The sequence below is a fragment of the Accipiter gentilis genome, chromosome 17 (assembly GCF_929443795.1).
Source record: "Accipiter gentilis chromosome 17, bAccGen1.1, whole genome shotgun sequence".
NCBI classification, from domain to species: Eukaryota; Metazoa; Chordata; class Aves; order Accipitriformes; family Accipitridae; genus Astur; species Astur gentilis.
Window position 1 is genome coordinate 29423315 of NC_064896.1, and position 14520 is coordinate 29437834.

At 46.8% G+C, this 14520-nt stretch overlaps 1 protein-coding gene across 2 annotated transcripts in view; it reads right to left on the reverse strand.

Moving 5' to 3' along the window:
- The window catches only part of EPS8L2 (EPS8 like 2), a 66613-nt gene that overhangs the window by 17639 nt on the left and 34454 nt on the right, over nucleotides 1-14520 (reverse strand). Inside the window, exons 4-10 of one of the 2 annotated variants that reach the window (XM_049821281.1) lie at nucleotides 10504-10568; nucleotides 4440-4601; nucleotides 3430-3579; nucleotides 3205-3284; nucleotides 2912-3051; nucleotides 711-790; nucleotides 33-159 (exon numbers count right to left, since the gene is read on the reverse strand). In XM_049821281.1, the coding sequence (XP_049677238.1) occupies nucleotides 33-159; nucleotides 711-790; nucleotides 2912-3051; nucleotides 3205-3284; nucleotides 3430-3579; nucleotides 4440-4601; nucleotides 10504-10568 (804 nt within the window). Of the gene's footprint in view, nucleotides 1-32; nucleotides 160-710; nucleotides 791-2911; nucleotides 3052-3204; nucleotides 3285-3429; nucleotides 3580-4439; nucleotides 4602-4986; nucleotides 5006-10503; nucleotides 10569-14520 lie in introns of those variants that run through there. The other variant, XM_049821282.1, reaches the window with a different exon arrangement.

Consider the following 14520-nt stretch of genomic DNA (forward strand, 5'->3'; position numbering starts at 1 on the left):
GTTCCCTTTTTGTTCTCAGTGCTGCACTGTACCTGCTGGCCCTTTCTTCTTGTTCTTCTTCCCTTTCTTCCTTTGATTGAGCTGTCTGAACGCCTCTGCAGCCTTCTGAAGCCTGGCGACAAACACTTCAATGTCATCCAGAGTGCAGTTCAGGATTTGCTGTGAGGGGAGAAATGCAACAAACCAAGGTGAAAGAGAGCCCAAACTGCACGCAGCTGGGAAGCCTGAATCCCAGAGGGTGCCGCTCTGCCTGTTTCATTTCCTGAAAGAATGCACAGAAATGGGGAATCCAGGCATGAAATTAAGCTGAATTCATCACTTTCCAAACACAAAGCTGTGCCTGGTTGTGTGTTGTACTTATTGATGTGACAAGTGACCCCTGCTAATGGATGTCTGGAAAATAACCCCAAGGCTGGACTGTGGGCTGGGGAGGAGCAGACTTTCTGAAATCAGCAGAGCTACCTCAGGTCAAAGGAGATTGTAACTGACCCAGTGATGGAGCTTTGCTTTTGTTCACCGTATCTTTATGCACAGATATATATCTTTATTTATATAAAATATATATATGCCCAGATATATATATCTTTATTTATATCAGTTTAACAATGACTAGATTATGCATAAAATGTCTGCTTGTGGAGGAGCCCCTTGCTTCCTTCCTCTCTTCTCCCCCTCCTGCCTATTGACTGTGCACTGTGCTTGTTACCAACCGTTTCTTTTTCAATCTTCTGTGCCAAGATGGCTCGGGACTCTTCATGGTCATGAGAGCTGGAGCCTCGTCGTTCATAGTCTGCAAACAAGGGAGGGACAGAGAAATATGTTTACTATCAGAGGCTGAAAATAGGCTGCGTTAAATGCAAGGACCCATGTGTTACGGCTGCACCATGGGATGGTAACTCCCAACTCGGTTGTTTATTCTGGGGTATGAGAGCACCTCAGGAGATCACAAAGAGCAGGAGGTGATCAAAGTTGCTGATTAAATCTTCCAAGGTCACAGCACCTGCCCACCAGCCCTCTGTGTCAATATGCTGCCAGTTTTCAAGTATAAGCAGTAAATGAATCCTGAAGAGTGGCCAGCTATGGGTAGAGACCTGCAAGTGCTGGTCTCCAGCTGCTGTGAGTCACTAACTCCTTTGCCTTTGATGCATCTAAGCTGATTTAACACCTGCAGAGGAGCTGAAAAGCCACCACTTGCATGGTGGAGCACTCTGCACATATGTAAAGTGCAATTAGAGTAACTCCCACCCTCTCTTCTAACCCCCAGCTTTCTGCAGTAGCCTTCCTTGTCCCAGAGGTACCAGTTTAAGTAGTAGTTGAGAAGGAAGAAATAAGACCGGGAAGTGAATGCAACTGTCGCTTGCTAGAAAGCAGCATGCCAGTAATTCTGCATGACTGATACTTAGGCAGGCCCATGCATAAATCAGCATTTTTGTCCAAATGCATGTGTAGTCTCTCAAGTGTGTTTAATGTGTATTAAAAAATCTTCTTGCAATAAAAAACCAGGCACCTCCCAGCTTCCAGAAGACAGACACTCAGTGAGGGGGTGATATTTCAGTGTGAACAATTGCTCGGGTGGCCTCTTGTGAAAAGAATAATGTATCAGCTCAGTGAAATGGAATTTGAAAGGACCAGCACACCAGGTGTTTAGGACAGCAGGATATATAAAGTGGGAGAACAAGGGAGGCAGTTTTGGCAAAGGACCATGAAAAATGTGCTTCATCTTTTAAGTGTTAAGATGAAGTGATTAGTTTTGACAGGTTTTGTAGAAAAAGTAATAAGGCGTGTTTCAAAGGAGAAGTGATCTCAGCAAACAGGCATCATTCAAGGCTTTCTTCTGTCACCAGCTTTCGTGCCAGGCTCTGTGTTCTCAGATACAGAAATCCTGCCTGGGTCAATGCCCAGCTCTGCTGATGTAAGCAACGGACTTAAAGCTTTATGCTAAGCATCCTAGGAAGGGCAGAGTTAAGGGTGGCCATTTCATTAAAAACTGCTGTGCGTCAGAATATAGATGTTTCTATACGGTTCAGCTCTGAAATACAGATCTATTTTCATTATGCAAAGCTGGACCTGAAACAGGCTGCCAGATCAGCTGCTTGGCTTCAGATCCCATCCCAGGGTAACGAGTGTTTTCTCAGCTGGTGTTTGGAGTTTCTTATAGTATCCTGATTACATGTTTTCCTTGAACCTAGAAATTAATCCTAAGAGAAGGTGGTACAACAGGCAGTGATAAGAAAGGCTTACAGCTTGCTTGTTGTTTTAGTCAATTTGAGCTTTTGTCAGAGGAATAGCTTATTTCTGTTGCTTCTTTCTCCAGAGAGAAATACAAGTTTTTTCAAGCCAGCTCAAATGGGCTGAGGTCAGGATGGTTTTGGAATAAGATTTTAGATTAGCACATGGGCAAGGTGAGTTCAGATCTGCATTTCCACACTCAACTCTAGGTTTCTTGATTTCTGAGGGTGAAATCTTGGCTCCTGTGAAGTCAGCAGAGCCAGGAATTTGCCTTTCTGACCAGGTCTGTCTTGTCTGTACATTTTGAGATCACCTGTGCCTGGTCCAAGCTTCACATCATTGCTCAGTTTTATGAGGGGCTTTCACCTCTTTTGGGAATTTCAGTATCCCCGAAATACAGGTGTCCTCACAAGGAGTTTCTAGGAGCTTTGATTTATTGAGCTGCAATTGAGAAGATGCAGCCCAATTTTTAGGCATTTATAAAGCACAGACAGATCCAACAAAATGTTATGCCTTTGGTATGTGTCTGTGTTAACTTTATAACACAGTGAAGAGACACTGGGCTTCCCTGTGCTCCAGCAACACAGGACCTGAAATGACCGCAGGCCATTTCAGGAGGGCTGGCTGTCAAGGCTAATGAGTCCCCTGTCCCCAGGACAGACTCACTGAGCACTTCCCGTACCTGGATTGTGCTGGGAGGGAGGTGCCACCCGGTTCCTGTTCATCCCTGAGCCTCGCATGTCGTGCTGGATCGGGATGGGAGCCGGCCCTTGCGGCGGTGGGAGGATGGATTGTCTCTGCCTGATCTTTTCTTGGTTTGCTCTGCAAGGGAAACGACGCAGAACAAACCCGTCAGTGGCTGCCGATCCTGTTTCTGAGAGACTGGTGTGTGAATGCACCATTGTAAACAGGGCTGCTTCTTTCTTTCTTTATTTATTTTTATTTTTACTCCTAGCTATACCCTGTAGTACTTACTTGAGTGTCTGTGGCCGTATCTTCTTCCCATGCTTGTGGTCTGCCAGGGCACTTTCTATGTCCTCGTGAACCATCTCCGCCTCAAAGATAAAATGGGGATGTTTTTAAGGGCTTTGCTTTGGAAAGGATTGAGGCCTCTAAGAAGGCAAAGGAAGAAGGGGCTGGCAGGCAGCTAGGAGCATATTTTGTTCTCTGTTTCACAGCAGCAAGGCGGGCTCTGCTCACCTCCACCTCATCGCAGTTGAAGAAGTGGATGTCAGGTTTGTGCTGCTCTGAATCCTGACACACCAGGAGGAGGATGGAGGAATAGCGCATCTGATTCAGCACTGTTTGGCAGTGCTGGACTGTCGGCAGGGGAAAGTCTTCCAGCTCCTCCTGGAAGAGAAAGAGGAAGGGGTGAGGCAATGGGGAACTATTGAACTGATGGGGAATGGTCCTGTGTATGAACTCCTGGGATCCCTGTTTGAGGAGAGAGACCTGGGACTGAGGAATAGGAGAGAAGTGGATGGCAAATAGAGGTGGCCTCTTTTTCTCCTCAGAGCCCTGAATATGGGGCCCAGTGTGAGACCTCAATAACTTGAGCTTTGTTGCTCACCATCATCATATTGCTGTGCTCTACCTGCACCAGTACACTTGTCATGCATCCCAGCAGAGCACTGGGAGGAAAGGTGCTTTCTGTGAGGGGCTTACCCTCCCACTGTCTCCTTGGATGATCTTGGGCTAATATTCTTTGGTTTCTCATTGCTAAAATCAGGGCAGCACCATCCCTCTCCCACTATCTGGCTGCTCCTTCCCCTCAGATTAAGTGTCCTATGTGTATGTATAAGTGTCACCTGTCAAAATGGGGCACTGTTCTCAGGCAGGTGATCCTGCATGTTATTTTAATGCAAGTAATATGTTCTTCCCTCTCTGCTTATGCTTTATGCAGCTCTCTGTGGACCTGTAAGTCTGCATCACTCCCACAGAAAGCAGTTTGGTTTGTTTTTGGCCTGGAGCACAGCTCAAGGTATCTTTCACCTGGAGTATCTGGGCTCTGGAGCCGTGAATAAATCATCCCACGCCTACCTGCCCTTTGAATTAGAGTCAGCCAACCCCCGCACACCCAGGAGTGGATTTTGGTAGTGATTTGCCCCTCTTTGGGTTCTTTAGAAATGGTCCTGTCCGGCAGAATGGGAAGGGCACACACTGCACCCTGTGCATCAGTCTGTGGGTAGCTCTCGCAGAGCGCTGGGTACCTGCGACTCGCAGTCCAGCAGGCGGATGGACTTGTCATTCACTTGTAGCAGCATCTCCTGTGTCCAGATCTTCTCTTTTGAGTTGAGCAAGATGAGTTTTCGGATAGCATCATCCACCGTCACAATGGACTCGCTCTTGTCCATGATGAAGGTGGCCAAGTGCTGAAGTTGGAGGGAAAGGAGGAAAAAAACAGGTGAAAAAGTTTTGATGGTGTGTGTACTGTAAATCAATGGTGAAAACATCTCTAAAGGCTTGAACTACTGTTTGTCTGCTCTTCTGAGCACAGGCATGAAAGAGTAGCTGCAGAAACTGTGCGTTCTGGTTGTTAGTACCAGCCTGGCCACAGTGGTGAAAGATAAGGGTTACATAATGCAGCAAGGGTTTTCATAAGGAGTTTTACTACTTGCATATTTATCTCATCATATGTCAATTCTAGCAGCTCTGGCCTCCGTCCAGCAGTGCAAATGCTTTGTACACACAGGTTAGTCCCCTGGCTTTTCTGAAACTGGCTTGGAAGTTTAAATACGGTAGTTAAGCTTCACTTACCAAGCACTTGCATTTTGCTCATCTTGCGTAGCAGATTTCCCTGTGTGGAATCTGTCCCAGGCAAAGAGCTCACGCAAGCCATGGGCAAATGTTAGTCCTCTGTGCCAAGGTGGGATCCACATGATGCTTGGGCTTTGGCCAGGTCCCCTGCTCCGGGTAATTCGACAGGCAGCACAGCTGCACCAGAGAGCTTCTGAGCTGCGCTGCAAAACTACCTGGTCTGAAAGACAGCTCCAAACCCGACAGCTCACTCTATACCAGCCCTTCAATCCCCTCATGTTATCTTCCCCCCAAAAGTACCTAAATCAGCCCTCGTGGTAGTGAAAATAGGCATCACTGACTGTAAAAAGGGATTTTTTCGCTACTTGCCTCTGTCCTGCACTGTGGCTTTGCTACATTACCCTGGTTTTCCTCCCTCCCTCTCTCCCTCCACCTGTCCTGTAAACCCAGCCTAGTGCTCTGCCCACTGCCAGCCTGGTTTCCATGCTGTCCTCCCCTCTTGCGCTGCCTTGTGTGTGCACTTGGGCCAGGAGCAGCTCAGGTAAGGTAGTAACATCCCAGACGTGACTGCACTCGCATGCTTTTCCATCCCTGCTCTACCTGTGTCCTGAAGCGCACGGTGATCCAAGCCTGGCACTTGGTGCTTGTATTTACAAAGAATTTGTGTAATCGAGCTGCGCCTGCAGGCTTTGGACTGCTTCTGGAGCTCTGCGTGAGGGGAATGCTGGACAGGGCAGGGAGGCGGCTGCAGAAAGAAGCATGTTGCATCTAAATGGTGTGTGTGCTCCCCCCCCCAGCAGTGGGTGAAGGCCACTCCAGAAATCCAGGTAACTTATTTATCTCTACTCTGATCAGCAGCCAGTGAGAGCAAGCGCTGCTCTCTGGGGATGGGGAGAACTTGAGTCTGCCAGCAGAGGGGACTGCAAGGCAGGATAAGCTGGGAGCCTTGCCGGCTCCAAGCAGCCAGGCTGTTTTCTGTGCAGTTGTCCCTGCGCGAGTGACAGCACAGCCAGGCCATGTGTTCAGGTGACAACAGGGGAAGGGAAAAAAATCGGGAAGGAAAAGGAAATGGTCCTGTTTCACCTTGTTCGCTCTGCTGCCCTGCTTGTGTTCCTGGTGAGGAGAAGGGAAGGAGAATATACCTGACTGGGAAAGCAGCTGAAGGCTTTCCCTGTTGTAACCAACTTTCTCCAGGAGAGAAAAGCAGGAGTTTTTTTGATGGGCAAGCTATAAGCCTAACCGAAGTGTCTGTGCCACAGCTGGTCCTAGGGCCTGTTGCCAGGAGGTGGATCAGGCCAAGTCCTAGCTCTTTCTTCCCTGGAATATTGACGGCCCATCCACCAGCATGACCCTCTCGCCCCGCTTCCCCTACTCAATAGCATTAGGGTAAATACCATGTTGCTGCTGAATCAGCTGCGGGTCAGCTGAAGAGCCGTGGAACAGATCAGCCCTTCTGGCAGGGAGACCCAGGTACTGCAGGTGGAGCAGATGCTTTGCATGCGTTTGCTATGGGGCTGAAGGCAACAGCGCGGCGATGCCAGAAACAGCCCTGCTGGGCATTTAGTGTTTGTGTGGATGGTGGCAGTGGGACCTCCTGCTTGTCTTTTGTGCACAAATCCTGCAGCCTGGTTTCAAAGCAAAAGCTGAACAAATGGGGTGCATCTAAAGCAAGCCACAAATTGGGATGTGAAATTTGGAAAGGCTCTTTGTTTTCTCTTGTACAGGGATAAGTTTTGCCTGGCTTTTTCTCCTTCTGATCCCTTGTCTTTTTGCCTTCTTCCCGTGATCAGGCATAACCTTTGTAGAGTTCAGGCAGTTTCTTTCTGGTGCTGACTCTGCTACAGTGGTGCCATTTGGGGGTCGGGATCCAGCATGGCACAAAAAGACAGTCTTTGTCCCAGAAGACTAGCAAGTAAGAGCTGCAAAATGCAAGAAGAGAAGGAGAAAGGGCTGGGCAAAAATCTCTCTGTTCCCAGTAGCACTCTCAGCTCATGACCTGATTAAATAACCCAATGGGTAGCGTCCACAATCGGCATAGCCTCAGCGAACATTGGAGGAGGGTGAGAGAGTTGCTTGGGAAGTCCTTTTTACCTGTAAAAGCCCAGGGAAATGCAAAGCAGGCTAAGCAGCAGCAAAAGCTGACCCTGCTCCAGCACCAGGGAGGGAACCAGTGCTGTCCTGCAGTGGAAATAGGCTATGAAGGGACCTCAGAGAGGCTGTGAAGGTTGGGGTCTGATACAGACCTGATGGACCCGAGGGGTACGCATGTACTTAGACCATGGAGCCTTGGACAGTCATGTTAAAGCACAGGCAAGAATTGTTGTTGTAATCAGCTGCAGACAAGGTGGATGCAGGGGGAAAGGCTCAGATTTAAAGCACTGGTAGCCCTGACAGGCAGAAAGGGCTGAGTCTTTAAACATGATGGTCAATGGTAGGAATTAGGGGTGGAGAGGATTTGTGGTGACCAATTTGTTGTTAAGGTGGTTGTTGGATTCTTCACAAAGACTGGAAAGAGCAAGGACGAGGATAAACACTGCAGAGTGTAAGACCCAGTCCTGTGTTCATAAAGCAAAGGTATTGGGTGAGGCACTGTCTAAATAAAACTCCTGGCAGGTATTTGAGCTGAAAGCTGAGATTAGCCATGCAATCAGATATGAAAAACATGCTGAGTTATACGTTACTGTAATTGTAAAATAGTGCACGAAAAGGTATTCGCAAAGTCAATATTATCTGTGCAGAAGTGACAAGCCCTCTGCTTTCTGAGCAGTGAAGAGAACTGGTTTATACCTGATGACGGACATTCTTATCTCTTCTATTATTTTAACTGCCAGGTTTACAATCTTCATAAATTCCTTTGTTGTTTACTGTTAAGTAAGTTAGCTTTCCCTTCCATGAAAATTACTTGTCTAAATGAGACTCATTAGAATATTTTTTCTTTAAATACTGGTAGAGGGAGAGAAGCTTGCTACTGTCTTTGATTTAGCTCATTAAAAACCCTTTTCATCCAGATGGATATTCAAATATAGTAGCTTTTGTAAGACTGGGCAATGACTCTGTCCGCTATGAAACTTCGATCAGCTTATAGATTACTTCAGAAGGTATAAAATGCCTTGTGGGAGGAAACCTCTTCCTACCTCGCTGCCTGCCACTGAAATCCTGTTTGCCTTGGTCAAAGTTCAAGGTAGAGACTCTCAAATGGGTGGCATATGGCATAATTAATGAGGAATTCATGTACGTGTCACTGTTTAAAGTCCCTTCTCTACTTCCATGAGTGACTTTATTTGGTAGGAGTCACTGATGGGGATGACTGGCAGGGCCCCACTGATGGGGCAGCTGACCATCAAGTTAGTTTCTCTGATGGAAACCAGGGCCTCTTTCCAAACAAGTGTTTTTAAAAGTCTAAATTTCATTTTAAGCAACTGAACAGGCTCCTTTATTTCTAACTGTGTACTTAAGCTCTCTCCTGGACTGGGATCTTAAACCACACAAGAGAGGGCCCCATCTACTAAACAGAAACCTCGTAAAGTGTTTTCCTTTCTTGCCTTGCCCTGTTTTTGGTGATGAATTGTCCAGCTGGCCTCAGATGGGCACCTCTACAGGGTACCGGAGTGTCACATTACCGGAGTCACCAGGCCCAGGGTGGCCAGGCAGGCTCCTCTTTTTTTGAGTGGATGTCTGTGACACCGAGAGATTAATTTGGCTTAATGCCTGTCATGGTTGAAGGGTTTTGAATTACTTGAGAGGACACAGTAGCTGAGGGAGAGCTGAAAGATGATAGTCAATGTGGTCTCTGTGGTTTGGGCAGATGAGTTCCCGTAACCACCACGGGAACCCTGCTTTTAACCTGTCTGTCCATGCTGATTGAGAAGGGTTTGAAGCACAGGGTGACAAGAGGGACAACAGCTTCCACTACTCTCCTTCAAATGCAGAGGAGGGAGAGATGACAGCAGCTTCTCCATTTCCTGTTTCCTAGTACAGAATTTCCCTTGTCTTTTTAATATCTTTTTTCCCCCATTCTCCTCTCCCCAGTTACTCAACACTTTAATTTGCTGAATCTTGATGATTCAGAAAGGAAATATATTTTTGATAAATGATGGTTTCATATGCCATTTTCAATTTAAATTTAAAGTAGAAAAGAGGTCCATATGTAATTAAACCCACTTCACATTCTTTAATGATCATTTTTGTCCTCCCTTCTTGTCCACCATTTCCTATCTGCAGGCTGTAATGACAGAAAGTGTCCAGCTGAATGACTGATCAGTGCTGGCTCTACAGCAAGTCCCCAGGACAGTGACCTCCGAAGCACATGTCACACCTCATAGCAAGAGGACAGGGTTGCTGACCTCAAAATGTTCCCAGACACCGGTCCTAGGTGTAGCCCAGCAAGGGAAAGGGGACAAGCCAGTAACTTCTGAGCCTTCAGTACAGGTCAACATACTGGACATACAGAAGCAGTGACTAGTCTCTGTTTCCCTCCCCATCCCTAAAGCAGTTTGTCTAATGTGGGTGTCTCTCCCACTCTTCAGTTCAAAGAAACATGTGGGATCCAAGGGAGGGACAGTTAAATGATCAGGGATGACCTGTGTTGTACAATGAGGGAGGAGCCATCGAAGTCTGGACCCGGCTTTATTATGGGATTTGAGCATGATTCAGAGTTGTGCTGCGGAAAGCTGTTGGTAGCCTTGTGGGAGGATCTGTGAGCTATACTGGAGTCTATTTGCTTGGACTTTCAAATAATGCCATACCATAATGGAACAACTGCTGCTCTCCAAATCAAGGAGTTGGAGAGGAGCAGCAGAAAAATAAAAGATGGCAGGAGAGCTGGTATTGATTTTAGACAGAGCAGGCAATGTGTAAGAGGAGAGAAAAGAAAGGAGATGGATCCGGTCCAGCCTGAAACCTCTGACCCGTAAGAAGGAGTGGGGTCAGTCTTGGGAGAGGAATGGTCTCAGGACTTGTGCTGTTCTCATAGTCCTTTAGTTTATCTCCTCCACGTGTCTGTGGTGGAGAAATTCCTGTGCTCCACCTACACGTGCTCTTTACTCTCCTACCCTTTTGTGCTCAAAGGAATCGGATGAGAAGCCCAGATGACCCCAGCTTCAGTGGCGTGTTACATGTGATTGAGAGGACCTGTGTGGCCTCAGCCCCAGGGTCCAGGCTGGCAGGACCATGGTGACCTACAGCTCAAGGAGTGAAACTACAGTGGACGGCTAAGGCTGAAAGTGTGTCCTACAGTCCAGGAGATAGAAATAAAGGACACAGCTGGGTGGGAAGCTCAGGAGGCAAGTTTATCTGCAGGCATCAGGGAGCCAGGAACTGTGGCAAAGAAATAGGGGGCTTCAAGCAGCTTTGCTGTTTGCCTTTCTCAGGTGTGAAGAGAGACACTTGCTTATTTTAAGAAGGTTCCCAACTCTTCTCTGGCCTAATGAAGGTCCGGGACGAACAAATCACATTGCGTTACCAGCATCTATTGCTGATGTTGGCCTTTCAGCCCTTAACATTTCATTGCATACTCACCTGTACATGGTACTGTGAAGTCTCATGCATAATGACGTTGGAGTTGGAATACTTTTTCCTTTGTTCTGCAAAAAAAAGAAGAAACCTTCATTGTAGTGGCTGTTTATCAGTATATTAAGGTCTGAGAATTACAGCTCTCATGATGGGTTGCTACAGTCTTTCTCATAGTCTCTGAGCTTCCAGCTTCAATCAGAGTATTGGGAATAATAAGACATATTAATGACATTAACTTTTATAACAAGATCGGCAAATTGGGTGTGTAGGGTACACATTCAAGTTGTGTCCCTTAATGCTGCTGATACATTGATTCCTGGAGGTCAGCACAATTTGTGGAGGAAATTAAACCTAGTGTCAAGGAAAGCCCCAGGCAACAAATTAGGGAAGCTCTTGGAAGAGGGCTGGGGAAGTGAGGAGTGGCTTGAGAAGGCTGACAGAAGGCGATGACATGCACATGGCAAGAAGAAAAAAGCCAACCACAACCCACCAGTTTGGACATAACAGCCCTTTGAATCATCCTCCAGAAGAAACCCTCTGCACTACTGTGACGCTTTTAGTTTGCTTTCTTGTGTTTCCTGGCAAGCTGCAGTAAAGGGCTGTAGTTACAGATAGGAAGGGCTGTAGGCCAGCCAGTCGAACCTAGCTTTCTTGTACAATAGTTTTTATGAAGCAACAAATCTTCATTACCTCCCGCATTTCCTACTGGAAGGTGGCAGTAAAGAGCAGTTGGGGAAAAAATTGCTTGGAATGTCATGAGACTATTGAATAGAATCCTATAAGAATTTACCCTGTCAGCTCTTACTGTGAATTGGTACTTGCCCAGGGATCCCTTATAAATACTCTGCTTGAATAGAAGAGGAGTAACTGTCCAGGCCCAGAGTGAACTGGGAACATCCAAACTGAAAACATCTTCCTCACCAGCAGAGGACATCCTCTGATCTCTGGTTCACTTAGAAAATGCAATGGCAGTTTTATATGTTTTCACCCTTCTTAAAGCTTGTGTTAGAATATCCTGTCCTCTGTAGCAATGGTCACAACCAAGGGGATTTTGTAATGCAGCAAATGTTAGGGCTCCTTGTGTTTTAAAGATGCATATATTAATCTTAGTTTATTTGTGGTTTACTTCAAAGCGCTCTCTAATGCCTTCTCAGAGATGCTGACGTCTCTCTTGTTTTCCCCTTTTCTTTGAACATGGAGCATGTGGTCTCATTTAACAAATTTCACATTAAAGAGGCTGGCACCTAGAAAATGAATATCCTTATAGGAACTCGTTCAGTCAGTTTCCAAATTTATAAAAATAAAAAAGGATCTTTTGGTGAAGTAGTGCAAGACCTAGGTAAAACTTTCCAAAATGTTCTCTTAGTTTATATTTTTAGTAGCATGTCACTCTTTAGTAGACAAATACTCCCCAAAGACTTACGAGAAACACTGGTAGTATTTTTGATTGTCAGGATTTCTGCAAATGTCCTTCCTCAGGAGTGTGTGTGCCCCTGCATGTAACGTGCAGCCTCACACCTAGATTTTTCCTGCCTAGAACGGGATAGGATTTCCAGCCAGCCCGTCTAGCCCCTGGAGTGCTCCTGTTTCTGCTTAATTTGATTTAGCTCACACTTAGCGGGAATTTGGGGCTTTTTGGCTGTCCTAAAATCAGAGTGCTGGCAGGGAGGGTGGTTAAAAACTGGTTATGGTTGAACAAGCTCAAACCTCGCAGGTCTGTTAGACTGTGGGTCTTTCATGCTGTTTTCTTGCTCAGTGTCTGTCAGGTGCTTTCACTCCCCTGACCTGCCACAGTTTGAGGCGGCGAAATTCTGGTCAGGCACAAGGGGCGATGGAGTTGAGATCAGAGCTTGGAACAAGTGCAGGTTTGCAGCGTGCTTTTGCTTTGGGTTCCACTCCTTTAGTGTGAACCTCTTCCCCAGAACCCCTTTGCTTCTCTGTTACGCTTTTATTTCTACTTGGCTTCCGTGGACGGAGGGTGAGTGTGTCCCTAAGCGCAGCTTGGGCTGGGTGGGCATTGCCAGCAGGTGTCTCTCCAGAGCAAGCACTGTCCCGAAGGGCTGCTTTCCTTGAGATTTAGCTTGGGGTAGTCACCTTTCTCCTTGGCCGGCAGAGAAGAGCTTTTAAATTGAGCTCCTCTTGGTACTTCTTCGCAGACACAGGGCAGAGCACTGGTAGCAAACCTGTTTGTGACTGCAGGAGAATGCTAGACGTACAAAGATAGCCTAGAGACAACGAACGCGAAAAGAGATGCTGCTGCTTCTGTTCGGAGCCTGGCAAGAGTTGATAGAAGCTGATTTCGAGCTGATTTCTAATGCTTTTTAACACTTTTCTAACACTCTTTAAGCCTGAGGTGTGCCACCAGCTTGGCAGGACACCCAAGTACTTTGCACCTTGTGTCTCTGTGCCTGTGTCTGAAAACACAGCAGTATGCTTTGCCTCTGCAGCTAATTCCTGGTAGCCCTGAAGTGGCTGCTGTTCGCAAGTAGAAATGATGTATTGGTGGGCATGCTGGCAGAGGCGTTAACGGAGACTGCAGTTCTCTGAGCCGGTGCCTTTTACACCGCCAGTGCTGACTCAGAGGTGGAACGAGGATAGTTTGGGGGGAAAGGCTCAGCCATTAGCATCCAGAGTGACCTTGAGTAAATTAATTAATATTTCAGCACGGCCACTTCCCACCTTAGCCTCACATTGAAGGGTCAATGGCATTTTCTGTTTGCTGTGTGTTTTAATTTCAGTCTGCCCTACTTCAAATGTGGGGCAAGGTCTGGAAGAGGGCACACGGCAACACACACCGCAGGGATTCGTGTCTGATGTGAGTAACTTTTTTTTCTCTCAGTAACCTCAATTTCCTCACCAAGAATTTCTCATGTAAATAGATGACACTAATGGAAATGAGAACACTGCGTCTGTGTGGGATGGAGACAAATTTGGATTTTAAGACATCCCATCCCTCCTTTTTAAAAGGGAGTGGAAAAGGCTGAAGTGGTCGGTCTGGAAACAAAGGGTTTTTACACTGGGACAGGCAAATGTCTCCAGCACTGAAAGGAAGGGTGTAGAGCTGTGTCAAGAGCTGGTAGTCCCTGAGGAAGGGAAGGTATACTGGGGGGACACGGTTTCCAGAGGGAGGCTAGCGTAGGACTGCGTTTCTGGTAGAACAGCCTACCAGACTGTAGGCTGGCTTTCTGGTAGGTGAACAGCCCATGGAGTTGTAGCAACGGTCAGGGCTGCAGCTGGTTGCCTACAGACTTTCTGGAGTCCCCTCCGATGTCTTTGCCCTATCCTTCAAGCTCAGAGAAGCTGCACGTGTCATGGTCAGGGCAGATCTCAGCATGCACCTCTGAGAGAATGTTTAGAGAAGCCCTTGGAAATCTTGGGGACCTGTAGAAACCTCAGAGCTCTGCATAGCCCAACTTCCCATCACCTGCACTCAGTGGTAAGCTGACTCAGAGGGCAAAGGCCCCTTTCACCATTTGCAACCTTTTCCTGGGGGAATTTCTGCATTACCTTTAAAAGCTGCAGAACTAGAACAAAGTGCCTCTATTTTGTCTCAGGATGCCATTCAAATGACGTCCTAGAAGCTGCCCAGGGTGAGAAAGGGGGTGTTTCTGCATATTCTCTTTCCTGTCCTTTTCTTTAAGATGTCTGCTTGTTCCTTCTCCTGAAATCCCTTCTGTCTTGTTGGCTTCTACCTGGCCCCCACACCCATGGAAACTTTTATTTTTGTGTTTCCTCCTGGCATCCACAAATATAACCACAAGGCCTGTAAACAGCCAGGCTTTCCGGGGACAGCAGGGTGCCAAAACACTGAAATCTCCTTTCCTAGTGCTTAGTTTTGATTTAAACACAGGAAGAGTTAAAGATCCAGGCTGCAGATCACAAAATAGTCAGTCTTAGGCTACATCTATCTGAGAAGCGTGGGTGCTTTAAAAAAAAAAAGGATTTTTTTTGGTTTGTTTATTTCAAAGCAATGTGGCAAAATATTGCAGACCTTTCCGTGGATGCATCATTATTTGCCTTAGC